Raw genomic sequence first — 27,997 nt, 5'->3', positions numbered from 1 at the left:
CTTTATCCACAAATTGTTACTTCTTTCATAACACTAACTTTCATATGCATATTTCATAATCAGTCTTCCTCAATTGCTCTAGAATGTGTTTTATAGCTGTTTTTGGGGAGGGAGGGATCCAGGATCTGCAACACTCAAGAGCTTTTAATCAGTAACTTCAAACCCTTATTTGAAGGAACAAGACTGCCTGCGATTCACTTCTTTGCACATTGGAGCAGAGTATGTATTGTGAGAAAGAGAAGGTGAGGGGGTCCTTATGAGCAGTGACTTGTGCACAGGAATTTGAGGTTGGGAGGTCGGTAAGGACGGGGGCTCATCTTGATCCCTAGTAAAGACTGGACTCCAGGCTAACAAATTAATATCACATCCTTACTAGTTAGCCCAGGGCAACTGCCGCCAGAGGGCGCAAGGCACCGCCGCCAGGACCTCAGGTGGCCCTCGGACGTCGGGCGGCCGGGACGCGTGGGGCCCAGAGTCCCGAGCGCGCGCCGGGGAGGGGGTGTTGGGAGGAGGTGGGCTCGGGGCGCGCGCCGGGCCGCCCCCTCCCCGCGCGGGGCGCGCGTGCGCGGTTCCGCTGCGGCGGAGGGAGCCGCGATGGAGGGCGCTTTGACTGTCCGCCAGGTAAGCGGCGCCTCGCTTGGGGCGGCTTCCCTAGCGGTGGCTGGACCGGCAGTCTTCTCCACCGCAGTGGTTTGAGCCCCCTCAGATTATGATCATTAATTCCTCCCTTCCCCGGCCTTGGTGCTCTTTGGAGTCACTTGGAAAGTTGTTACCGAGGAAACGGTTTCCTGTGCTTCCTGCGAGCCTTCCCCTCTGGGCGGCGGTGGAACGTCGGCCTCTCTGGGGGCGCGGAGAACTGGAATTTGGTCCCGAAAAGTCCTAGCCCAGATGTCTCAGCCTCAGGCCCCACGGACTCAGGCTCCAGGGTCGCGATTCTGACCCGACGTCCCGTCGGTCCAGTCCCAGTCGCTTACCGAATCAGCTCTGGAATAAAGGGCCCAGAATGGAGTTTAAATCACTGTGCTGCCAACCATGCTTTGGGTTTCAACGGGTTTTATTTGTTTACTGCCTTAGTGGACAAACAAAAGAACTTGCTGATTAAGATTTGGGGTGAAACCCTACTTTTGGTGCAGGAGCACCTGCATTGCTGAACACGATGCTCGTTACTTTTACATTGGTTGTGTGTATTTTACTTTTGGAGAATTGCAATCAGTGCGATACCTTTTATCCGAGAGGCATTTTGCAGTTTACTAAATTGTAGAGGCATTCAAATAATTTTGTTGAATGAGCACATGAAGGTACTATTGCAATGGATTCTCACAACGTTACTATGAAATAGGCAAGGTAGATATTAATGATCCCAATTATTTGTTCATCCCTATGTCTGGTACTGGGTGTTGAGAGAAGATGATGAGCAACAGAGACATGATCCTTGCTCTCAATGAGTTTATAGTCCAGACCAGAGAGCGTTATTGCCTCAACTGTAGAGTGGAGAAAACATTTAGAGAGACTGCCAAGATCATAAAATCAATAAGTTAAAGAGGAAAGATTCTGTGGCAGGCACTCTATAAAGCCGGAATGAACCTCCTCCTCCTCACCAAGAATTTGATTTGGTATAGAATGATGCCACATACACCCCCCACACACACACACATACCGTGAGTGTATGAAAAGGGTTATTACTTATGTGTAATTTCTTATTAAATACTTACATAATGAAAAGGGAAGAGCGGGACAGGCTTCTCAAGCAGATCTTAAATGACTTAAAAGGGCAAGAAAAGGAAGCTAGATCCAGGTTCGTATTGAGGTTAAAGTTGGCATCTGGGTGAGCCTTCCTGTGTGTGGACTGGGGCTTGCTTGGTTTGACGCTCTCACCCACACTTTCTTACCAGATTCCCCACTTGAGGGACAGAAGAAAAAAGGAGGAGCTTAATGGGTGTCCATAGGCAAACATAAAAAAATTGAATGAGACTCCTTACTGTAATTCACCCCACATGTTCAGTTCATGACTGAAATGTACTATTTTTCATTTAGTTTTTGACCTTTTGTAAGTGAGCCATCATGGCTGGCTGTGAGGCCTGCCGCCTGTACCCCGTAGGAAGATGAAAGTTCTATTGAATGCCTTGTTCAAGAGCCTGATGCTGTATTCTGAGAAATAAAATGAGGGCTTTAGTCACTGTTAATAAAGAACTCTAACAAGGATAGGAGTGTTTTTGATGAGGCCTTTAATTATCGTTTTTGCATATGTAGAACCATGTGTGATCTTGACTTGTATTTTGAATATCTGTGAAACAGATTTCCGGAGTTCTTTACCCCAAAGGGTGCAGCTCTTAGGCAGTGCCCCAGGAGTCTGTAAAAAGGTGCAGATGGAGCCAATTGTTGGCCCAGGCGTCCTGTTAAGATGACTGTGGGAAGTTCAGCCAGTTGTGCTGACCCTTGGGTGCTTACCTTTATCAGGGACATCTTGGTTAAGGGATGAAAAGCAGTACATATCCAGTGAGCTCCATTGTGTGTAATGGTAGTACTACTGTTCCTTGAACAGAAAAATTTGTCCATTGAGCTTCAAATGGAAGTTTGAGGCGTACAAACTCTGATTGCACTTCACTCAGGTGAACCCAAGTTACTCCTCAGGGTTTCAAGAGATTCAGAAGAGTGGTGACCTCCTCTAGTACCATGACATCTAACAAAAGAATGAGGACAGGGGAGAGCATGTCCTTTTGCAGGTGGGATATGTCATGTGGCCCCGATTTGGTTTTATCCTGTAGCAAGGAGGGCTTGGTGGTTGTGCTGAGCTGCAAGGTGTTGCTTTTAGAACCCAAGACATGCACAGCTGGGTTTGGAGGATTACAGGCACTGGGCTCATAGATCCTCTATTTCCAGGGAAGTCCATCATGCTGTCAGTAACTGCTGCTCTAATGGCATATGGTGTGGAGCTAGGGAGATAGTTTCTTGCATCAGAACTTGTGGACAGCTTACAGACACTGTGGGTGGTGCAGGCTCCAGTTGCTGAAGTCTCTATGGTCAAGGATTCTTTGTGTGTGTGTGTGTGTGTGTGTTGTTGGCGGGGAATAGCACTAACGGAAGTGTCTATGATAATTTTGACAAATTTTAGCATCATTTTTGGGAGGGGTCCTCATTCAGCATGACTCATTTGCAAGTAATAGTGTAGATAGGCTTAAGTAAAATTTGTAATGAGGAATATTTTTCTCCAGACCCCCAAAATGCCTGATAAATATTGAGCTTGTTTTTAATATTGTGGGTGCTGAGAGGGTTTTCTTGACATTATTAAGGGTGGAGAGGCCCTTGTGATGAGGGAGCAGGAGGCTGGCTGAGGACAAAGCAAAAGCTGGCGCCTTGCACCCCCTCTTCACCCGCTCCCCTCCATATGTGTAGTATTCCTCAGGCACCCCTGACTGCCATAAAACGATAAATAGTTAACTTGCAGGGATCGCAATCCTGCAGAACAGGAATCTCCCTTGTCCTACAAGATGTCTTAGAGACCTAAACAGGGAGGTTACCTTATCAATAGCACACATTTCCAGAGGCAAATAACTCTTGGTTCCTGAAGCCCTAATGTCCCCCTCCCACCATAAACTGGAGGAGACTGGAGTAGAAAGGAATGTAAATGATAGCCAGATCATAATGCCCCACCAAGAATCCCCCATTATCTTGATGTTAGTGCCTGACCTAAAGACGACACTGATCAAGCCATAAGGGCGAGGACTCCCCCCCCCCCCCCCCCGCACCTTCTAGGCCCTCCCTAGCATGTGAGAACTCTGTCGAAATCTCCCATTCCTTCACCACCTCCCCCCAGCCGTGGGGTATATAACATGCCCACCTTCACAACCCGGGGCAGCAGCTCTTCCTGCCCACGGGTCCTGTCCCCGTGCTTTAATAAACCACCATTTTGCACCAACGACGTCTTAAGAATTCTTTCTTTAGTCGTCGGCTCCGAACCTCCTCACCCCACCGAACCTGACTTAGGTTCTGGGACTTCATCACTTGGTTTATTAAGTACTTTACAGGAATTTAACTAAGGTGGCAGTCCTTATGCTGTGTTTGGGGCAATGGTCTATCCCCTTTTTTGTGAACTCCTTTGCGCATATTTGTATGTCCTGACTGGTATGTCAGAAGAATGTCTTCAGAGGAGAATGTAATCTATGTAATGTCATACCTGTGCTCCTGGAGAAAAATGGATACAATTACGATATTGCCTGTAAAGGTTGCATGTGATGGCAAGCCTTTTGAGGTATCTTGTGGCTAGCTAGATAAAGGTATATCGTGTCTCACTAGAGGTGAAGGAAAAATGTGACTGAGAGGTTACTGAGAGAAACATTGACTAGAATATTAGCCAGATTTAAAATATCAAATATTTCCTAGTTTCTGATTGGATAGAGTCAACAAGTTCCATAGTACTGGGGACAGGGACCTTAATGGGTAGGTGCACAGCATCAAGGGCCCAGTAATCCACTGTGAGGCACCATTCATCTTCCCAACTTTAACAGGCTACATTAGGCTGTTAAATGGAAAAGCAGTAGGGATAATAAGTCTTTCATTAATTAGGTCCTATATAATAAATCCCAATCCTCTAAGGCCCTGTTTTATATTATATTGAGTTGTATTTACTATTTTAGCTAGAGGTTGGCGGGGAGGGCTCACTTTTAAAAAAGCCATTTGTACGCTCCAAAGACTGTTTAAATTTTTTGTTGGGTCAGAGCATCCATTGCCCATATAGGATATTTTAGGGTGATGTGTACAATACTATATATTACCAGGGAGAATTTAGGCAAGGCAGTACTTCTGGGGGTTAAAGTGACGTATACCTATTTACGGTCCATTTTATGTTGAGTAATTCCCTTAAGATTGATTATAGGAGGTGCCTGGTTTAAATTTAGTGGGGTCTCCAGGTGTAACTATAGCTTGAGCCCAGTATTGATTAAACTAATGAAAATTTGCCACTTGATACATTTCAACAGATGTTGAAGTTAATTCAAAAACCTTTGCCATACAGATACAAAAGCCAATCTTTATCTTTTGTTGTATAAATTATTTTAATAAGTTTTGCATTTTGGATTTCCAACTAGGCCAAATTGTGGATTTCTGTTTCAGTTTTTTTGTTTGGTTTCTTTCTTTCTTTTTTGGTTTGTTGCTTTGTTTCTTTTTCTCTCCCTCTTGGTGGTGAGTGAATGTGGTGGTGAGTGGAGGGAGTCCTATCTACCATTTCGTATTTATAAATTTGAACCTTCAGGGAGCCTCAAGTCAGTATTGCCAGGGCGAAGGGCATGTGGTTATTTTATGGAGTTTAAAAACCCTATTTGGGGACACCTGTGTAGCTCAATTGGTTAAGCATCTGCCTTCAGCTCAGGTCATGATCCCAGAATCCTGGGATTGAGCCCCCGTGGGGCTGCCCGCTTCTCCCTCTCCCTGCTTCTCCCTTTCTCTTTGCCTGCCGCTTTGCCTGCTTGTGCTCTCTGTTTCTTTCACTGAGTCAAATAAGTAAATAAAATCTTAAAAAAACAAAAAACAAAAAACAAAAACCCTGAGCTTAAGTTGAGGCTGAATTACCCCTTTGCTGTGCCACCTGGGTGCCATGGGTGGTTTTCTCTGTAAACCCAAGGATCAGGATTTCTGTTACAACAGAGGCCTAGATGGCAGCAGCAGCAGGACAAGCAGGAACAACAGAGCTATTTAAGGGGTCTGGCGAGCTCTAATTGTTCTCACAATGGCTGCTCCCCTCCCTTTTGTAAACTCCATAATGGCTCTCTTTCACCAGCGACCACCCATTGGGCCCACATCTTGCACAGGGTGTGCTCTCCCCGCCCACCACCAGTCCTCCATGGGGGCCAATGCCTGATTCATTTGTTTTTAACTTAGTTGTTTGTATAAATCAGAGTGAATTTGCCAGCTTCCCACAAATGGTTACTAAGTTTGCTTCCATTCTCTTAGTATTACAAATATTACAAACATTGTTGACTCTCTGTACACAGGGTTTTAAATTATACCCATTTTAGGCCTTACTAGACACTGAAGATTACTCTTCAAAGAGGTTGAACTAATTGTCACTCCCGTTGTCTGGTATTTTTGCTGTTTAATCTTCCTCTAGCCGACTATGAACTTCTGGAGGCTAAGGACTTTGTTTTATTCTTTTTTTTAAAAAAAGCTTTTATTTATTTATTTGACAGACAGAGATCACAAGTAGACAGAGAGGTAGGCAGAGAGAGAGGAGGAAGCAGGTTCCCTGCTGGGATCATGACCTGAGCCTAAGGCAAATGCTTTAACCCACTGAGCCACCCAGGTGCCCCTGTTTTACTCATTTTTTAATTCCCAGTGCTAATTAAACTACCTAACAGTAGTAGTCATTGGAGAATATTTGTCACATGTGTGAATATATGAACTGTAGAGGGGAAAAAATTAGTTTTCTAAAAGCTTAAATATTGTTTTCAAGTTAAGTTATCTAGTTTGAACATTAACTCTTGTCATTTTAAAATGAACATTTCTCAGTAAGTAATTTAAATTATTGGTACTTGTTCCCAGGTAATAAATGAAGGGGAGTCAAACTTTGCTGCTGAGCCCCAGGAAGAGTTAGAGGAGAATCCTGGTCCAGTTGTGGATGAGAGTAATACAGTTTCAGCAAAAAAACAGGGACCAAATTTACATAACTGGAGTAGTGACTGGAGCTTTTGGGTAATATTTTTTCTTCCTTATATCTTCATTGTAATCTTAAATGCAAATTTTCTTTAAGTTTATAACAACTCATAAAATATAATGTTGTCTTATTAGCATCTAGATTTCAGATGTTTAAGTCCAGAGTCCAAGACATTTCTGAATATGCTCTCCTTTGGCCACTAGAATGCACTGTTGTCTGGTTTGTTGGAGTGGAATTGTCTGCTTCGGTTTCCCTGGAAGAAAACTGCACCACAGAATTGGATTCCACTTACACTGTTGTTCACTGTATTAGCAAGACTAATGTTATGCAGAAACTGTATTTCTAAATGTTACTGAGAAATCAGCTATTTTACATAATTTTGATTTAAAGAATTAGTTTTGGTACGGAAAAGGAAGTGTAACAATATTTGACCTGTAACATATTAATAATTATAAGATAGGTTTTAAAGGTAAGAGTTTCACATTCTGTTTGCACTGTACTTACTTGGTTGTATAACCTGAATATGGTTCAGGTTTCCCCCACTGTAAAATGAGACTCCTGCTTGTTGATTAGGTGCACAGAGTCTTTTGGGAAGAATAACATTTCTATTGCTGTATGAATGCTAGCATTTATTATTTTAAAGGGCTCATTCTAAATCTAGCGGTTCCTATGACAGTTATGAGATATTTGAAAGAGTCTGGTATAATGCAACTTTAAGTGAACTTTATATAAGATTATAAGGCATTTATAGTTCAATATTAATTCATTGGAAAGCTGACTCTTGACGATTAGGTATATACTTGGTAGCAGAAGTTCTTTTCTTTTCTTTCTTTTTTTTTTTTTTTAAGATTTTATTTATTTATTTGACAGAGAGAGACACAGCAAGAGAGGGAACACAAGCAGGAGACATGAGAGAGGGAAAAGCAGGCTCCCCTCGGATCAGGGAGCAGAGAGCTCGATGCGATGCCTGGCTTGATCCCAGGACCCTGGGATCATGACCTGAGCTGAAGGCAGATGCTTAACAACTGAGCCGCCCAGGCGCCCCAGTAGCAGAATTTCTTAAAATTTTAGAGTAACCTAAAAAAGACATGATATTAACAGGTTATAAAGATTAGTACAAGTACCATTATTCTGTTCATAATTAATAGCTGTTTTTGAATATTACTGAAACTTTAAAAAAAAAGATATTATCTATTTATTCATGAGAGACAGAAACAGAGAGAGAGAGAGAGAGGGAGAAGCAGGCTCCCCTCGGATCAGGGATCCCAATGTGGGGTCTGATCCCAGGACCCCGGGACCATGACCCAAGCTGAAGGCAGACACTCAACCAACTGAGCCACCCTGGTGTCCCAAATGCTATTGGAACTTAACATAAATAACAGTTTCTTAATTCCTGTTAAGAAATGCAACTAAGTTTTTATTATTTATTTATTTTTCGTGCTCTTGATCCTTTTTGGACAAGAGCTTAAAGACTGCTGATTTTGAAGATTTTATTTATTTATTTGAGAAAGAGAGAAAGTGAGAGCGAGCACGAGAGGGAAGAAGGTCCGAAGGAGAAGCAGATTTCCCACAGAGCTGGGAGCCTGATATGGGACTGGATCCCAGGACTCCAGGATCTTGACCTGAGCTGAAGGCAGTCACTTCACCAGCTGAGCCACTCCAGCACCCCTCAACATAAGTTTTTAAAAATCATATCCTAAGGAAAATGTTTAATTGCTAAGAAATATACCAAAAAACTACACATCCTGAAAATTATCTCATCTATATTGATTATATTACTTTTGGTTACATTCAGAGAAAGTTTATGACTATTATAATGTTTTAGCCATTCTGCACTATGATTTTTGTAGCTTCGTTAGAGATTGGAAATCCTTTATAGTTCTAAGAGCTATCTACAGGACTAAAAAGTCGCTGTGGTTATTCTTGGCAGACTTAAAGCAAGAAGAAGGGTAAAGCAAGAAAAGGAACAAGCAGGGGAATGAGGATTTAGTAATAGGAGAGAGAAAAAGAAGATACATGCGTTCTAGAGCTTTGCTACTCAAAGTGTAGAATGTGGGGCCAAAAGATTTGGCATCACCTGTCAGCTGATTAGAAATGCAGTCTTGGGCCCAGCGTCAGATCTACTGAATTAAAATCTTTATTTCACAAGAGTTCCAGGAGATTTGTATGCACTTTCAAGTTTGAGAAGCACTTGTTTAGAGCGTTTAAAGTCTACTTTGGCTGAGTTTGTGTCTCTGTGCTGATTACAAGCACTTTACTTTGAGGATTTTTTTTTTTTAGGAGTCTTTGTATGAATTCACATGGAATAGATCTATTTATTTATTTATTGATTTATTAAAGATTTCACCTATTTATTTGTTAGAGAGAGAGAGAGAGAGAGAGCTAGTGAGTGCAAGCAGGGGGAGCTGCAGGCAGAGGGAGAAGTAGGCTTCCTGCCGAGCAAGGAGTCAGATGTGGGACTTGATCCCAGGACCCTGGGATCATGACCTGAGCCAAAGGCAGATGCTTAATGACTGAGCCACCCAGTTTTCCCACATGGAATAGATTTAAAGACAAATACAACATCTGAAAAGTTTTACTGACTTTTTGGAGGTCACTTGCCCAGAAAGTGTACTATCAGAACTGAGAAGCAAGCAAAACCAAAAGGAGCCTGAATAGCTAAATCAAAGGTCATGCTTATGTATCTTGTGGAGGAGAATTCCTCAAGTAGTCATTTGGAATATCTTTAATAATATTTTTGATGTATTTTTTATAAGCCTAAATCAGTTGGCTCCCATTTTATAGTTGAATAGGGTATTGGAGATAGGGGAATTATTTGGTGATAACACATGGACAATGGGAAGAAATGACATTAGAAGCTCAAAACGTGTAGCAACATGGGCCTCTTAATGTGGAGGCCAAAGGTCTATGTCGATTAGCTGGCTCTAATATAATACAGTTATTGGTAGAAGTGATGATTAAAAAGTCTGCAAAATAATGCATTTTTTCTCTGCCATTTTAAATCCATCTGCTTCTACCAATGACACCACCCTGTTGCTGTTTTCACATTCTCCTGGCAGTAAAGTTGGAATTGAATGAGTGTAGTAAGATGGTTGCATTCACTGAGGGAGCCCAGATCAATACAGGAAAGACTAGTACCACGGCAGGGAAATATTCACGAGACACATGACCTGGTAGTTAAGCAAATAATTGAAAAAATGTCAAGAGTTGGTTCACTGGAATACCCAAGGAATCTGGATTTGTGCTTTTACACTTATGGAAGGTTTCTACCAAAAGGAATTGATAACTTTTTAAAAATTAACATATTATGTATTGTTTGCCTCAGGGGTACAGGTCTTTGAATCATCAGGCTTATACATTTTGCAGCACTCACCATAGCACGTACCCTCCCTGGTGTCCATAACCCAGCCACCCTATACATCCCTGCCCACCCAGCAACCCTCAGTTTGATTTGTGAGATTAAGAGTCTCTTATGGTTTGTCTCCCTCCCCAGTCCCATCTTGTTTCATTTTTTTCTCTCCCAACCCCCATGACCCTCTGCCCTGCCTCTTAAGTTCCTTGTATCAGACCCCCACCCTGCCTCTCAAATTTCTCATATCAGAGAGATCATATGATAATTGTTTTTCTCTGATTGATTTATTTCACTTTGCATGATACCCTCTAGTTCCATCCACATCATTGGAAATGGCAAGATTTTGTTTCTTTTGATGGCTGCATAGTATTCCATTGTATTTATATACTAAATCTTCTTTATCCACTCATCTGTTGATAGACATCTATGTTCTTTCCATAGTTTGGCTATTGTGGACATTGCTGCTATAAACATTTGGGTGCACGTGCTCTCTCAGATCACTACATTTGTATCTTTAGGGTAAATACCCAGTAGTGCAATTACTAGCAGGTAGTGTAGCTCTGTTTTAAACTTTTTGAGGAAGTTCTGTGCTGTTTTCCAGAGTGGCTGCACCAGCTTGCATTCCCACCAACAATGTAGGAGGGTTCTTCTTTCTCTGTATTCTTGCCAGCACCTGTCGTTTCCTGACTTGTTAATTTTAGCTATTTTGACTGATGTGAGGTGGTATCTTACTGTGGTTTTGATTTGTATTTCCCTGATGCCGAGTGATGTTGAGCACTTTTTCATGTGTCTTTTGGCCATTTGGATGCCTTCTTTGCTGAAATGTCTTTTCATGTCTTCTGCTCATTTCTTGATTGGATTCTTTATTCTTTGGGTGTTGAGTTTGCTAAGTTCTTTATAGATTTTGGATACTAGCCCTTTATCTGACATATCATTTGTAAATATCTTCTCCCATTCTGTCAGGTGTCTTTTGGTTTTGTTGACCGTTTCCTTTGCTATGCAAAAGCTTTTGATCTTGATGAAGTCCCAATAGTTCATTTTTGCTCTTGCTTCCCTTGCCTTTGGTGATGTTTCTAAGAAGAATTTACTATGGCTGAGGTCAAAGAGGTTGCTGCCTGTGTTCTCCTCAAGTATTTTGATGGATTCCTTTCTCACATTGAGGCCTTTCATTCATTTTGAGTCTATTTTTTTGTATGGTGTAAGGAAATGGTCCAATTTCATTCTTCTGCATGTGGCTGTCCAATTTTTCCAACACCATTTGTTGAAGAGACTGGAATTGATAACTTTTTAAAGTTTTAGTATTTAAAGAGGTAAGCTCCAGGGACATGAAAAAATCACTGGTGTAGAATAACTCATATACTCTGGCCTGGCTAACTCAGTAGTTGTTCCACAATAGTGAATTTAGAGGGCAGTGTGATTGTCATTGGGTGAATTGGAGATTGGGCACAAAAGATCTGGGATGGAGTGTATACTCTGTCCCTGGTGATTACACTGTGTGGTGTTCTTGAGTATGTTATTTAATCTGTCAGGTGCCTCACTTATAAAATGAGAGATTGGGCCATAGTATTGCAACATTGGTGTGTCTTGAATTAATATGAGAAAAAAAGTGGAGGCGGTGTTTGGCTAGCAAGTGCTCATAATTTACATTCCTGGTAGCTGCATATCAGTTATAAAAAACTCTGGGCATATATAGTGGGAGTATGTTACATGGAGAACACCTTTCCTTAAGAGTGGTAAAAAGGGTTGAAAAGTGCTGGATAAGAGGACCTCCTATTTGTAATATTGGAAAATATGTTTTTATGAATTCCCCATAAATAAGAAAATTGTGAGAACTTGACAAAAGGATACAAGACAGTGAAGTAGAGTTCACTAAAGGTTTTTTGTTGTTGTTGAGGCTGGTTTCTTTTTAGACCTTATCCATTTAATCTTGTGCTGCTTAACAGATTGACTAGTGAGTGTCTTTCTGACAGTAGGACTTTATTTTTTAAGTTTTATTTATTTAATTCCAGGGCAGTTAACAGCTGACAGTAGGACTTTAATTTAAAGGCGTTTGATTAGGACACCTAGGTGGCTCAGTCTGTTAACCGTGTGCCTTTGGCTCAGGGCATGATCCCAGGGTCCTGGGATCAAGTCCTGCACCCTGCTCAGGGCAAAGCCTGTTTCTCCCTCTGCCTCTGCTGCTCCCCTTGCTTGTGCTCTCTCTCTCTCCCCCTCTCTCACTGTCAAAAAATAAATAAAATCTTTAAAAAAAAAAAAAAAAGGAGTTTGATTAAATCACCATAGATCTGATAGTGAAACCAACAGCAGCAGATTTTCTATCCTGTATTATAGAAAGAGGAATCTTAATTGTTACATTTGCTTTCTTTTTTTAATTTAAAAATTACAGTATTTCTCAGGTCATGATTTCTCAGGTTGTGTTCCCTGCTCAGTGGAGAGCCTGCTTCTCCCTCTGCCTACTGCTCTCCTCATTTTATGATTTCTTTTTTTATTTTATTTTAAAGGGCTATTTTTTTAAAGATTTTTTATTTTTATTTTTAATGATTTTATTTATTTATTTGAGAGAGAGAGAGAGGGCATGAGAGGAGAGGGGTCAGTGGGAAAAGCAGACAGGGAGTCTGATGTGGGACTCGATCCCAGGACTCCAGGATCATGACCTGAGCCGAAGGCAGTCACTTAACCAACTGAGCCACCCAAGTGCCCCTTAAAAAAGATTTTATTTATTTATTTGACAGACAGAGATCAAAAGCAGGCAGAGAGGGAGGGGGAGGGAGGCTCCCTGCTGAGCAGAGAGCCCAATGCAGGGGCTCATCCCAGGACCCTGGGATCATGGCCTGAGCTGAAGGCAGAGGCTTTAACCCACTGAGCCACCCAGGTGCCCCTGCTTCATGCTTTCTTTCTCTCTCTCTCTGTCACTCTCACGCTATCTATAAATAAAATATTTAAAAATAAATAAATAAATAAAATAAAAAATTAAAATTAAAATATTTAATCCTCATATGTGGGAAATGAGTTTTATTAATAACTTTTAAGTCCCAATGTGACAAAAATTATGTGAAAGGGAAAAAACCTTGAAATAAACATAATGGCAAATAAATATGAATACTTTTGCTCTTTAACTCTTAGTAAAAGTACATAGCAGAAACAACAAATCCAAATCCCTAAAAACTGACAAAACAAAAACTCTTTTTTTTTTTTCCCCCTGACTAAAATAATGGTGTATTCCAGGTGGATTAATGTCCCAGAGGAAGAGCCTACAGAGATTTGCAGCAGACATGTTGATTTAATGTAACTTCTTTTCGTGATGTAGGGCTAGTAACTATTAAGAGTAGAAAAAACCTTGAAGATTTTCTTTTGCTTATGCTTAGAAAATGACATACTGGGGCACCTGGGTACCTCAGTTGTTTAAATGCCTGACTCTTGATTTCAGCTAAGGTCATGATCTCAGAGTTGAGAAATTAAGCACCACACTGGGCTCTGCACTTAACATGGAGCCTGGTTAAGATTCTTTCTCTCCTTTCCCTCTATCCCCCCATTTCATCCCCTACTTGCATGCTCTCTCTTTCAATATATAAATAAATAAAATAAAAATAAAAACATATTTTTGTTCTAAAACATTTTTTTTTAGATTTTTTTTTTATTTACTTGAAAGTGAGAGAGAGCACATGAGCAGGGGGAGGGGCAGAGGGAGAGGGAGAAGCAGACTCCCTGCTGAGCATGGAGGCTGATGTGGTACTTGATCCCAGGACCCTGGGATCATGACTTGAGCCAAAGGCAGACGCCTACCCGACTAAGTCACCCAGGTGCCCCTGTTCTAAAACAAGAATAAAGCAAGTCTAGATTTTGAACCATTATATATGTACAAATAATAAATACTAGTGTTTTGTTAGAAAAACATTTAGAGTTGAATTTTTCTAGATCACCAGCAGTTTTTTTTCCAATTATACAAGAAATCAGGAGTCTTGACTCTGTACTTTATCATTGGATTATAGCATGATCATAGTCATGTTATTCACAAGTAAGCTTTCTGCTTATAAGTGAGGATAAAAGTTGTCACAGACCTGATTTGAGCTAGGTACATCATGAGGATTAATTAATGTTTCACTGTTAAATAACAATAAAAACCAAAACCCAAGAGGATTAATTAGTATGTTTGCAACATACTTTGGCAACTTTGGAGAGGTGTTTTCTATAATCTCTCCCAATGTACCTTGGATTTACTGAAGCTTAAAAGGATATTTTAGACTTTCACTTTGATAACTGATGGAAAGAATAAACTTATTTTCCAACTTCTGTTGGATTTGAAAGTCATATTTTATCCAATTAAAATTTAATTATAGATAGATTTTCTTTGAAAACCTATATATCTTAAAACTTTTAGATTTAATTATGAGGGAATAGGAAATAACGTTTCTGGCAATACGGAAAGAGAACCATTTAACTTAAAAGCTCTTCCACTATAAAGTATCTAGAAATGAGGATGAAATGTTGCAAACATGTTTTTAAAATGAATGCCTGGGCTCACAAAATAGCAAGGGAAATACCTAAGGGCTACAAAAGAAGAGGGAACTGATTAACAGAGTTGTAAGCTCAGGAGCTAATGCTGAGGCAGCCCTGAGGAGTTTATTTGTCTCAGTCATGAAAGCTTTAATGGCCACACTGGGATTGGAGATGATGCCTTGGACTTGTGTGAATTAGAACTGGGAACTCCTTATAAAACCATGACTCTCGAAGAGTTATACATTCTGTGAAGTGCAGACTAGGAAGGAAATTCCTAGTGTACCCACACCTGCCTGTTTGAAGATAAGGAAGCTTACTGTCCAAACTTGTGCTTGGAGTGGAGAAGGATGGTCATCTTCCTGAGAATACACAACTGTAGTCCATCTCTCATGACATTTTGGGACTGGAATTTAATACTATATGAGTGGGCAGGAGATTCAATAAATAGCACATTACTATTACACCCTCAAAACTTCAGATAAAACTACCAGATAAAGACTATTAAACCATCATTAGATATTAATAAAGACTTAATAGAAGGAATTAAGCATGTGAAAATGGGTAAAGCATTTTTCTTTTTAATTTAGAGAGAGAGAGTGAGTGAGCAGGGGAAGGGTCAGAAGAAGAGGGAAAGAGACTCAGACTCTGTGCCGCATACCGAGCCCAACATGGGATTTGATTTCATGGCCCCAAGATCATAACCTGAGTTGAAACCAAGAGTCAGACCCTTAACTGACTGAGCCCCCCAGGCATCCCTGGCTAAGACATTCTTAAAAACACCAGGCAGATTTGGGAGATAACCAAATACAATTTCTAGAAATGAAAAATGTAGTCATTAGGGGCACGTGGGTGGCTCAGTGGGTTAAGCCGCTGCCTTCGGCTCAGGTCATGATCTCAGGGTCCTGGGATCGAGTCCCGCATCGGGCTCTCTGCTCGGCAGGGAGCCTGCTTCCTCCTCTCTCTCTGCCTGCCTCTCTGCCTACTTGTGATCTCTCTCTGTCAAATAAATAAATAAAATCTTAAAAAAAAAAAAGAAAAATGTAGTCATTGAAATAATAATTTAATAATTCAGTGGAAGGACACCTGGGTGGCTCAGTCAGTTAAGCGTCTGCCTTTGTCTCAGGTCATCATCCCAGGGTCCTGGGATTGAGTCCCGCATCAGTCTCCCTGCTGAGCTTCTCCCTCTGCCTGTCATTCCTCCTGCTTGTGCTCGTTCACTCACTCTCTCTCTCTGACAAATAAATAATATATTTTTAAAAAGATTTTATTTATTTATTTGACAGAGAGAGAGATCACAAGTCGGCGGAGAGTCAGGCAGAGAGAGAGAGAGAGAGAGAAGCAGGCTCCCACTGAGCAAAGAGCCCGATGCAGGGCTCGATCCCAGGACACTGAGATCATGACCTGAGCCGAAGGCAGCGGCTTAATCCACTGAGCCACCCAGGCGCCCCGACAAATAAATAATATTAAAAAAAATAAAAATTCAGTGAACATGAGAAATAGCAGCTAAAGAGAAAAATCAGTAAACTGGTATAGGAGGAAATTGTTACACTGTGCCACTGAGAGATAAAAATAGAAAAATTTGAAAAAGAATGGCTTAAGTAATAAGGAGAAAAGTAGAGTCTAGTATGAATCTAATAGAAGTTTCATATTCAAAAAGATATGCCTGAAAATTTTCCACTTTTGATGAAAGACCAGTATCAGGAAGTACAGTGAGTCTCTCACAGGATGAATGAAAAGAATATATGAGCAGAGACATTGTTATCAAACAAATGGCAAAGGTAGATATACATGAATTAAGATAGGAATAGCTTTTCCAAAAAAGTTTATTCATTTATTTTTAGTAATTTCTACATCTAGCATGTGGCTTGAACTCACAACCTTGAGGTCAAGAGTCACATGCTCTTCTGACTGAGCCAGGCAAGCACTCCAGGAATAGTAATTTAATAATTCATTTAAGTGTCTTCTTAAGAAGACTGCACCAGGCTGTTCTAAGTGTCTCCGCCATTCTAGAGCTGATTGGGAAATGAATAGTATGCATATTACCAAATGTGTAATGTATTTCGTTTCAAGCTTTTATTTAAATTCTGGTTAACATATAGTATAGGTATTGATTTCAGGGGTAATTCAATGATTCATCACTTACATACAACACCCAGTGCTCATCACAAGTGGCCTCCTTAATACCTATCACATATTTAGCCCATTCCCTGTCCACATCCCTTACAGCAACCATCAGTTTGTTTTCTATAGTTTATATAGCTAATAGTCTCTTATGGTTTGCCCCCCCTTTTTTCCCCCTGAAAATGTGTAGTGTTATGTCAGGTAGTAAGAGAAGACAATAGAGAAATGTAAGGTATAGAGAATCACATGGAAGGGAGTAGCATTTTCAATTAGGATGGTCTGGAAAAGCTTTTCTGAGGAGGTGCCATTTGATATCCTTATATCAGGGACAAGGAAAGAACATAGATGAATCATGTGAGGAAGGGGAAAAGGAAGTGGTGCTCCGTGGACAGGCAAGAGGCAGGAATGAGACTGGCTTGTTTGACAAACAACTTACTGATGGAGTCAGATGTGGTGAGTGAGGAAGAAGAAAAAAGTCAAGGATAATGATTCCTAGATTTGTGATCAGTGCAACTAAGTGCATGGAAGCATCACTTAGGAGATGAGAAAGACAGGAGAGAAGTAGTTTTGGGGGTTCAGAAAATCAAGTTGGAGATCCATATATGATATGCAAGTAGAAAAGTCTAGTAAGTTATTGGATTTATGACTTGAATCTCAGGAGAGAGATTGAATAGGGAAGTAAATTTAGGAGACTTTGAGTATGGATGGTATTTAAAGAAAGATTTATAAAGATTAGATGAGATCACCAATGGAAAAAATATGGATTAAAAAAAAGAAGTAGGGGCGCCTGGGTGGCTCAGTTGGTTGAGCAACTGCCTTTGGCTCGGGTCATGATCCTGGAGTCCCAGGATCGAGTCCCGCATCGGGCTCCCAGCTCTGCAGGGAGTCTGCTTCTCCCTCTGACCTTCTTACCTCTCATGCTCTCTCTCACTGTCTCTCTCTCAAATAAATAAATAAAATCTTTAAAAAAAAAAAAAGAAAAGAAAAAAGAAGTAGACTCTCCAATGTTTAGAACCTCTCTCCAATGTTTAGGTGGTAGAGCAGGAACTAGATAAGAAACTGAGATTTGGCTAATGAGATAAAATCTTAGGAAGTGTGGTATCCTCAAAGTGATTAATGTCTTTTAAGGACAGAGTGACCTATTGTGATAGGTAGAGTGAGGCCTGAAAAATGATTATTGGATTTGCAAAGTAGAGGTTACTAGTGACATTGAAAAGTACAGTTTGGGGGCAACTGGGTGGCTCAGTTGGTTAAGCCTCTGGCTTCTGCTCAGGTTATGATTTTTGGGTCCTGGGATTGAGCCCTGGGTCAGGCTCCCTGCTCAGTGGGAAGTCTGCTTCTACCTCTCCCTTTGCCCCTCTACTTTCTCCCTCCTCCCCACCAAATAAATAAATAAAATCTTTAAACACATATACTTCTTTAAAGATGACAACATCAACATGGGAAAATATTTTGGAAAAGCAACATGACTCCTAAGAAATTATGAATAAATTAACATATTTAATAAATGACATAGATAATATGGAAAATACCTGAAATAGTAATGTGTTATTGGGATATTAATTAAGGCTTCATCCTAAGTATATCCTTTTGATTATCTAGTGTAATGAGAAATTTGAAAATTTTATTTATTTGAGAGAGAGAGAGAATGAGCGGGGTGGGGGCTAGGCAGAAGGAGAGGGAAAAGCAGGCTCCCCACTGAACAGAGAGCCTGACTGAGGGCTCAATCCCAGGACCCCAAAATCATTATCTGAGCTGAAGGCAGACACTCAACTGACTGAACCACCCAGTCTCCCCAACAATGAGAAATTTTAAATAGTACATATAAACCAAATCTAAAGGAATATAAAAATTCTAACCCAGCATTCTTTATCTGCCTTTTCAAAAAACCTTTTATTAGATATGAGATGTAAACTTAAAAGCCATGACATTGATCCTATGAGCCACATCTAAGAGTGAGTTTCTATTACACCAGTCACATTGTTCTCAATAATTAAATAATTTTACTTGTGTTATTTGTCTGGTAATGTCATTATTAACAAGGAGTACTAAAATGGCCTAAAGATGCGCAGTTGGAGGGAGAACATAGAAGGATGTGAAGATACAAATGGCCAACAGATGCATGAAAAAATGCTCAACATCACTTGGAATCAGGGAAATGCAAATCAAAACCACAGTGAGGGGGCGCCTGGGTGGCTCAGTGGGTTAAAGCCTCTGCTTTGGCTTGGGTCATGATCCCAGGGTCCTGGGATCGAGCCCCCACGTCGGGCTCTCTGCTCAGCGGGGAGCCTGCTTCCTCCTCTCTCTCTACCTGCTTCTCTGCCTACTTGTGATCTCTGTCTGTCAAATAAATAAATAAAATTAAAAAAAAAAACACCACTTCACATGGAATTGCTGAAATTAATAAGTCAGGAAATGACAGATGTTGGCAAGGATGCAGAGAAAGGGGAATCTTCCTACACTGCTGGTGGGAATGCAAGCTGGTGCAACCACTCTGGAAAACAGTATGGAGGTTCCTCAAAAAGTTGAAAATAGAGCTACCCCACGACCCAGCATTACAATTCTAGGTATTTACTCCAAAGATACAGATGTAGTGACCCAAAGTCACCTGCACCCCAATGTTTATAACAGCAATGTCCACAATAGCCAAACTATGGAAAGAAGCCAGATGTCCATTGACAGATGAATGGATAAAGATGGTGTGGTATAAATACACAATGGAATGTTACTCAGCCATCAGAAAATTGAAATCTTGCTATTGCAACAACATGGGTGGAACTAGAGAGTATTATGCTAAGTGAAACAAATCAATCAGAGAAAGACAATTATTATGATTTCACTCACATGTGGAATTTAAGAAAGAAAATAGAGGATCATAGGGGAAGGGAGGGAAAAATAAAATAAAGTGAAATCAGAGAGGGAGACAAAGCGTAAGAGACTCTTAATTATGGGAAATAAACAGGGTTGCTGGAGGGAAGGGGTTTGGGGAGATAGGGTAGCAGGGTGATGGACATTGAGGAGGGCATGTGATGTAATAAGCACTGGGTATTATGTAAGCCTGATGAATTACTGAACTCTACCTTTAAGCTAAAAATACATGATATGTTAATTAATTGAATTTAAATTAAAAAAATTTAAAAAGAATGTGGAGAATGACCTGTGAATCAGCTTTAAAAGCACTTTAAGCATTTCTACCTTTTATGGAGAATTAACACATTTATTCTAACCCTACAAAGTTTCTCGTATTTTTTTTTCTACTTTTAGTCCAAGATAATTTTAGACTCACGTGTAGTTATAAGAAATGATACAGAAAGAGGCACCTGGGTGCCTCAGTTGGTTGAGCATCTGTCTTCAGCTCAGATCATGATCCCAGAGTCCTGGGATGGAGACCAACATGGTTGGGCTCCCTGTTCAGTGGGGAGCCTGCTTGTCTCTCTCCCGCTGTCCCTCCCACTGCTTGTATTCCCTCTCTCTCAAATAAACAAATAAAATCTTTAAAAAAAAATGATGCAGATAACCTGAACCCTTTAAATAATTTTCTCCCATGATTACACCTTGCAAAAGTATAGTACCATACCACATTAATACATGCTGATACCACATTGATACAGAACATTTTCATCACAGCAAGAATCCTTTTTACAGACAGAGTCTTTTATAGTGCCCTGCCCCCTACTCAACCCTTGTCAACCACTCAGCTGTTCTCCATTTTTATAATTATGTCATTTCAAGAATATTATATAAATGGTATCATACGATATGTAACCTTTTCAATTTTCATTCATAATTTGCTGGCGTTCCATCTAATTTGGTGTGTGTACCAAGAGTTCATACCTTTTTAAAGTTTATGTATGAATGTATGTATATGTGTATGTGTGTATTTAAAATTTATTTTAAGTAATCTCTATACCCAGTGTGGCGCTCAAACTTATGACCCAGAGATCATGAGTCACACACTCTTCTGACTCAGCCAGCCAGCAACCCAGTTTATTCCTTTTTAATGCTGAGTAGTATTCCATGGTATGGAAGTACCACAGTTTTAACTATATATCCATTGAAGACTATCTGGGATAGCTCCAGTCTGGGGCTATGATGAATAAAACTGCTGTAGATGTTCATGTACAGGTTTTTGTGTGAGCATAAGTTTTTGTCTCTAGGGGTAAATGCCCAGGAATACAGTTGCTGGTCATTGATAGTTGCATATCTAGTTTTTAAGAAACTGCCATTCTGGTTTCCAGAGTACTATTTTATGTTCCCACCAATGTATGGGTGATCTAATTTCTCCATATTCTTGCCTCCTTGCTGAATGTTTTTATCATGAAAGGAGCCCTTCCTTGTTAATTTTGGAATAATTTTGTGTCAGATATTTTTTAGAATACCATTTTAATTCCTTTTGATATTTCCACTTCTGGTGCTTTTCACTGTTTCTTGTGGATTTTAGTTACCATACTATAACATTTCTTTGCAGCTAAAGAAACTCCAGAATGTCTTTTTTTTTCTTAAAAGAATTTAAAAAATGTATTTCATTTTGCATTTCTTTAAAGCAGATCTGTTGTCTCCATTGTTTATGATGAGAACAACCATTAATTGTCCTGGTTTCCACCTATATAAATGAGTCATTTTTCTCTTGCTGTTTTCTCTTGCTCCTTTGTCTTTCAACAATTTAGCTATGCTGTAGTTCTTTAAATATTTTTTTAATTTAAAAAAATTAAAATTTTCATTATTTTTAATTTTTATCTTCTTAATTTTATATATAGGTGTATGTTTTAAGGTTTATTTATTTATTTTAGAGAGAGAGAGAGCACACATGAGAGCTGGGTAGGGACACAGGAAGAGGGAGAGAATCCCAAGCAGACTCTCTGCTGAGTGCAGAGCCTGACATGGGGCTTCATCTCACAACCCTGACATCAAGACCTGAACTGAAATCAGGAGTCAGACACTTATAAGCTGAGCCACCCACGCATCCTAGAATCTCTTTTCTTGGTTAATTGAGCTTCTTTGATCTATCAACTAATGTTTTTCCTCAGATTTTGAAAGTTTTAATCATTGTTTCTTTAAATGTTTTTCTGTCTCCCTTTTCCTTCTGTTGTTCTGTATTTTGAATCGATTAATGTTGCCTCACAGACCTCTGAGTCTGTTAACTTTCTACAGTCTTTTTCATTCTATTCTTCAAATTAGATAAATTTTGCTAATTTAAGTTCGCTGATTCTTTCCTTGCCATATAGAATTTTGTGTTGAGCCCTTCTGGTGGATTTTTTATTTTAGTGAATGTAGTTTTCAACTCCAGAATGTCTTTTTTTTTTTTCTTAAAAGAATTTAAAAAATGTATTTGTTGACATTCTGTGGTTATTGAATCACTATTGTCATATTTTCCTTTAATTCTTTTTTTTTTTTTTTTGAGCCGGGGGCAGGAGAATAGAATAGTAATAATTTTGTGTCAGATATTTTTTAGGATACCATTTTAATTCCATTAAATAGGAGAGAGAGAGAGAATCCCAAGCAGACTCCATGCTGAGTGTGGAACCCAGTGTGGGGCTTGATCCCAGGACCTTTCTGTTTCTTTCCATGTTTCATAATTTTTGTTAAAAATTGTACAATTTAGATGATGTATTGTAGCAACCATGGATTCTGATCACATCCTCTCTACCCCTAAAGCTTATCATCGATGATTTCTGATTGTTTAGTAACCTATCCTGGAGTAAATCTGTGAAATCTGTTTGTCCAGTCTCTGCTCAGTTTGTTGTTGTTGTTATTTTTAAGGCTGACTTCCCAGTGCTCACCCCTTATTTCAGCCAGTGATTGGTCAGAAATTGTGCTCGTGTAGCCACTCTGGAAAATAGCACGGAGGTTCCTCAGAAAGTTGAAAATAGAGCTACACTATACCCAGCAATCATACTACTGGGTATTTACCCTAAAGATACAAATGTAGTGATCTGAAGGGGCATATGCACCTGAATGTTTATAGCAGCAGTGTCCACAATTGCCAAACTATGGAAAGAACCTAGATGTCCATCAACAGATGAATGGATAAAGAAGAGGTGATATATGTATATAATGGAATACTATGCAGCCATCAAAAGAAACAAAATCTTGCCATTTGCAATGACATGGATGGAACTAGAGGGTATTACGCTGAGTGAAATAAGTCAATCAGAGAAAGACAATTATCATATGATGTCCCTGATATGAAGAATTTGAGAGACAGAGTGTGGAGATTTGGGGGTTAGGGAAGGAAAAAAATGAAAGAAGTTGGGATCAGGAGGGAGACAAACCATAAGAGATTCTTAATCTCACAAAACAAACTGAGGGTTGCTGGGGGGGAGAGGGGTGTGGAGAGGGTGGTTGCTTTATGGACATTGGGGAGGATGTGTGATATGGTGAGTGCTGTGAAGTGTGTAAGCCTGATGATTCACAGACCTGTACCCCTGGGGCAAATAATGCATTATAGGTTAATAAAATAATTAAAAAAAAAAAAGAAATTGTGCTTGAATGCACAGAGCCAGTAGTATTTTTCCCTTCTGTTGAGAGATCTGTGAATAGGTTGGGGAATGCATTCAGTGTTCAGGACATTTTCAAGTTTGTCTCAATTTTTGTTTTCCCTCAGGAAAACTTATTTCTGTAGCCACAAATGCGTGGATAGTTTGGGAGTTCTCTAGTCTCTGCTACACATGCATGCTACTTCTGTTTAGCTAGGAATACATGGAAAGTTTATCAAGCCCATTTATGGTTGTCTCTCCTCCAAGATCTCTGTGATATGTCCTGCTAATCTGCCAGTGGGCTTCTTTCTGGCCCCAGTTGAGACTGCAACCTCACACTCTTGTGGACAGCTTCAGAATTTTCCTTTTTACTTTGGGGCATAGCTTTTCTGCTCTGCACTCTGAATCAACTCAGCCACCTCTGTCAGCGTAGCTGCTAGTTTTCATGGCCTGTCACATTGACTTTATTGATCCGGGGAGGAAGAGTAATGCGAACTGGTCAAGGAAACGGTGCCACAGACTTCTGCTGCTCCTAAGTTCAGTAGATTTTCATGAACAAATACTTCTCAGTTTATTGTATGCCTGTTTTCAGTAATTTGAGATGATGTTTTGACTTTTTTTTTTTTTTCCAGCTGTATCTTTTCTTTTGCAGAGAGAATTTGTTAAACTCCTTACTCCAACATGCTGGGAGCTTCCTTTTGGTGATTTTTGAAATGTTTATGTATGTGGTTTTTCATATAAAAACATACAAAATATTGCATGAAAATCATGTTTTTTATAGCCCATTTAAAAATTATTTTTGAAGACTATATTTCTGTTAATCTAATGAAGATTATAATTACATTGAAATTTAATCTTTTTATTGTTGCAGAGTTCCACCTACAAAGACAGGAATGAGGAATACAAAAGACAATTCACACATTTACCTGATACAGAGAAGCTGATAGCAGGTAAAAAAAGACAGGAAGTTGTAAAAATAATTTACTACCTCATTATCAAAATAGAACTGACAAGTGAAAATATTTGTAGAAAATTTAAGCCTTTGTGCTAGATAGAAAATATTATTGGAGATAAGTATCATATTAGGCAATGTAAAACTAAGTTGTAGTTTGGGGAGGAGTGATTTCTCACATAAAAATATTAAGTACTTGCATGTGTCCTGTCCCCATGCTTTAATAAAACCACCATTTTGTATCAAAAATAAATAAATAAATAAATAAATAAATAAATAAAATGAAAAAGTACTAGCTAAGAAAATAGAACTAAAAGAAAATTGTCACAATTTCTTCTGCTGCTTGTTTCATATGGTTTGTAGGAAAAATTTTAAATTTGATGTTCAATATGTATTACCTTTCCCTGGAAAAATGTATTCCTTAACAGATTATAGAGCAATTTTATAAAATTTTCTAGGGCTATATTATTTTCTTTCTTTCTTTTTGTAAGATTTTATTTATTTATTTATTTGACAGAGAGCACGAGCTCACAAGTAGGGCTATATTATTTTCATGTAAACTTTAATTTCTTTAAAAGTTTACTTATGTATTGTTTTAGTAGTCTCTATACCCAACGTGGGACTCGAATTCATGACCTTGAGATCAAGAGTCACATACTCTTCCACCTGGGCCAGCCAGGTACCCTCATGAAATCTTTCAGATAGATTTTATTTGAAATAGACTTTAAGAGGAAAAATTTAGCCATTTTTCTTATAAAAAGTGCTTTACTTTTGAAATAAGCTTAATATAGATTTTTTATAATCAAAATAAAAATCAAAATTTTAGTGTGTATTTCATTTAAACCATTTATTCATAGAAATTTCTGATTTGATACTGTTGGGCAATATTCCATAAAATGTAACTGAATTTCTAGATAGTTCAGCTTAGTGCCTAAATATCATTATAATGAATTAAAACAATTTCTAAGAACTTTTGAAAGTAATGCATTCTTATGACAAAATATTCAAATGCTATATAAGGGCATATAATGGGAAGTGAGTGGTCCTTCTGACCAAGACTACTGCAACATTTTTCCTGGCCTATATAACCACTTTTAGTGATTTTTTAATGTATATTTCCAAACATTTTCTGCAGGTATTTCAAGAGGCATGTACATATATCCCTAACGGAATTTAAATTAGAACATACAGTGCCTTACTCTTTGAACCTTGTTTTGAGCTCTTTTTATTAGCCTTACCTAAGGATCTACTTCATTCTTTCAATGCCTGCCTGGTATTCCACTAAATGAACTTTGTACCATAATTTATTTAACAAATCCTTTATTGATGGATATTTTCTTTGCTTCTTGTCTTTTACTATTTCTGCTAATATTACACCGAAACTTTTACATTTGTTTTGGCACATATGTGCGCACATATTGTAGGATAAATTTTACAAAGTTAAGTTGTGGCAAAAAGGTAATGAGCATTTAAAAATTTACCAATGCCAAGGGCGCCTGGGTGGCTCAGTCACTGGGCGTCTGCCCTTGGCTCAAGTCATGATCCTGGGGTCCTGGGACTGGGAGTGAGCTCCACCTCAGGCTCCCTGCTCAGCAGGGAATCTGCTTCTCCCTCTTCTCCTGGTTGTGTTTCCTCTCTCACTATCTCTCTTTCTGTCAAATGAATAAACAGAATCTTTCGAAAAATAATTTAAAAAGTTTCCTATTGACAATTTACTCCAAAGGCTTCACCAATTTGCATTTTCATTAAGTGTATGTAAGTACCTGTTTGCCACATCTCAGGAACTTTGCTTGAGTAGAATTTGGTAGAAATGGTACTTCATCCTTGTTTAAATATGCATTTCTTTAATTATAAAGGAGGTTGAACATTATTCATATGTCTGTAAACCATTTGTATTTCTTCTCCTGTGAACATTTCTCATCATAAACTTGCCCATTTTTCTGGTGGATGTTTGTCTTTTTCTTAATTTGTAGTAGCTTGTTAGATGTTTAAAAAATTAGATCTTTTTCATGTGTGTTGCAAATGTTTCTTGCTAGTTTGTCACTTGAAATTAAATACTTTTCATAGAAACCTTTACAAAATTTATCATACTTGTTGCCATCTTGAAAGAGTCTGATGATACAGTGACATATACTCATTATAAAACATTAAAGCTATAAAAAATATATAAAGAAAAAAGCTGAAAATTATTGGTCATCATAATACCTACATATAATTTTGGTTAAAATTGTTCAGATAACTTTTCTAGGTATTTTTCAGCATGTAAATTTGCTTTTAAAAATTTACATTTTGTAGTGTTCTCTCACTGATATAATAAACCTGTTCATTTTATAAAATTTGGAGAGTACAGACTTTTACAAAGTAGAATTAATACCACATATAAATATACTAAGCTACAGACTGAGAGAAAATAGTTGATAATCCCATATCTGATTTTTTAAAGATGAACAGGACTGGCCCTTTTTGAAAGAATATATAACCGGGGCACCTGGGTGGCTCAGTGGGTTCAAGCCTCTGCCTTCAGCTCAGGTCATGATCCCAGGGTTTTGGGATCCAGCCCTGCATTGGGCTCTCTGCTCAGCAGACTCTCGTCCGTTAGTGGTGGGAGTGCAAACTGGAGTATCTGCTTTGGATGGCAAGTTGGCATTTTCTTGTAAAGTTACACATACACTTAACCAATCCTAATTATTTTCTTAAGTGAACTGTAAAGCTGTGTTCCCAAAAGTCCTGTGCATGATTGTTTATAGCATCTTTAGTAATAATTGGGGAATAACCAAGATGTCATTCAACTGGTGAATGAGAGCTCCTTGAAAAAATGGTCCATTCTGGGGCTGGGACATTGAAGAATACAAGATAAGTGACTGTGGAGTATCTTGTAGTCTTATAGTGCCAGAAAATAAGGAAGTGCTTAAAAAAAAAAAAAAAAAAAAGGAGCCAACTTGAAAAAACTCCCAGTGGTCAAAGACAGAATAATTTGAGCAATAGTAAAATCAATAATGACAATATTGGATTATAACCTGAAGAATAAAATAAATATCCATCAGTCTATATTGCTATAAATGCTTGAATAATTAAATGTGTCGGGGAGAAGACACAGATCTTCCTCCAGTAGTATTCCCAGGTAATTTATATGCACTTAAAGTTTGAGAAGTACTGTTGTAGGATAACACTTGAGTGCCATACCTAAGGGTGAAAGTTTACTAGGTTTTATTCTCTGTACTTATAATAATGATGATGAAGAGGATCTCTAAAAGATTTTAACCAATCCATGTATATTTATACAACTGATTTCACCAGTGTGACCCCATGCGTAGCATCCAATATAAACAAGCCACTAATTTCACTAATGAAATCCCTTTTCTAATGTGACTATGCTGATTAGCCAAACATTTCTTTTTAAACCGTTAATAAAGGTAACAGAAGGGCTTAGAGTAGCCGCTGAAGGAGTATAGTCCTAATTAAAGTCTAATTGTTAGCTGACCTATCCCAAGTGTGAATCCCTGATTAGAACAGCTAACTATCCCTAGAATATTTCTAAAAACGTTTGCTTTAGCTGGAGTGCACATTTTCACTCCTAATATTCATTTGTGCCTTCTTTTTTTCTTGCTTAATCCTGGCCAAAGAAAATGTTATGTTGGGGAAATATAATTAAAAAGAAAATATCCTACCCATCCAGAAAACTCCTCAAAAGTAGAAAAGAAAGAAAACAGTTTTATTATTGAATAAGCATTCAGCTGGAATGGGTCTTGCATCACAGGTAATCTGTAAAAGAGATTGTGAAGAAAGACAGAAATCTCACCTTTTTAAATAACTGAACAGTTGCAACCCTTTAAAAAATGCTCTAAAGATAAATGATAACTAGTCTTCAAGAGGACTGGTAGTACTATTTATCGCACACAGTTCTTCATAAATTCACCTGATAATTGGGGCTACTCTCTGTTTTAACTAACTGG

General features: G+C 38.9%; 1 protein-coding gene across 3 annotated transcripts in view; it reads left to right on the top strand.

Moving 5' to 3' along the window:
• Nucleotides 1-501: 501 nt before the first annotated feature.
• Nucleotides 502-27,997, top strand: part of GRAMD1C (GRAM domain containing 1C) — an 89,356-nt gene continuing 61,860 nt past the window's right edge. For 2 of the 3 annotated variants that reach the window (XM_059164080.1, XM_059164079.1), the window contains exons 1-3: nt 502-621; nt 6,535-6,684; nt 23,964-24,042. In XM_059164080.1, coding sequence (XP_059020063.1) covers nt 595-621; nt 6,535-6,684; nt 23,964-24,042 — 256 coding nt within the window. In that variant the 5' untranslated portion in view covers nt 502-594. Of the gene's footprint in view, nt 622-6,534; nt 6,685-23,963; nt 24,043-27,997 lie in introns of those variants that run through there. The other variant, XM_059164081.1, reaches the window with a different exon arrangement.

Source organism: Mustela lutreola, chromosome 2, assembly GCF_030435805.1.
Source record: "Mustela lutreola isolate mMusLut2 chromosome 2, mMusLut2.pri, whole genome shotgun sequence".
In the NCBI taxonomy this organism is placed as follows: Eukaryota; Metazoa; Chordata; class Mammalia; order Carnivora; family Mustelidae; genus Mustela; species Mustela lutreola.
This window is presented reverse-complemented; position numbering and strand designations above follow the sequence as displayed.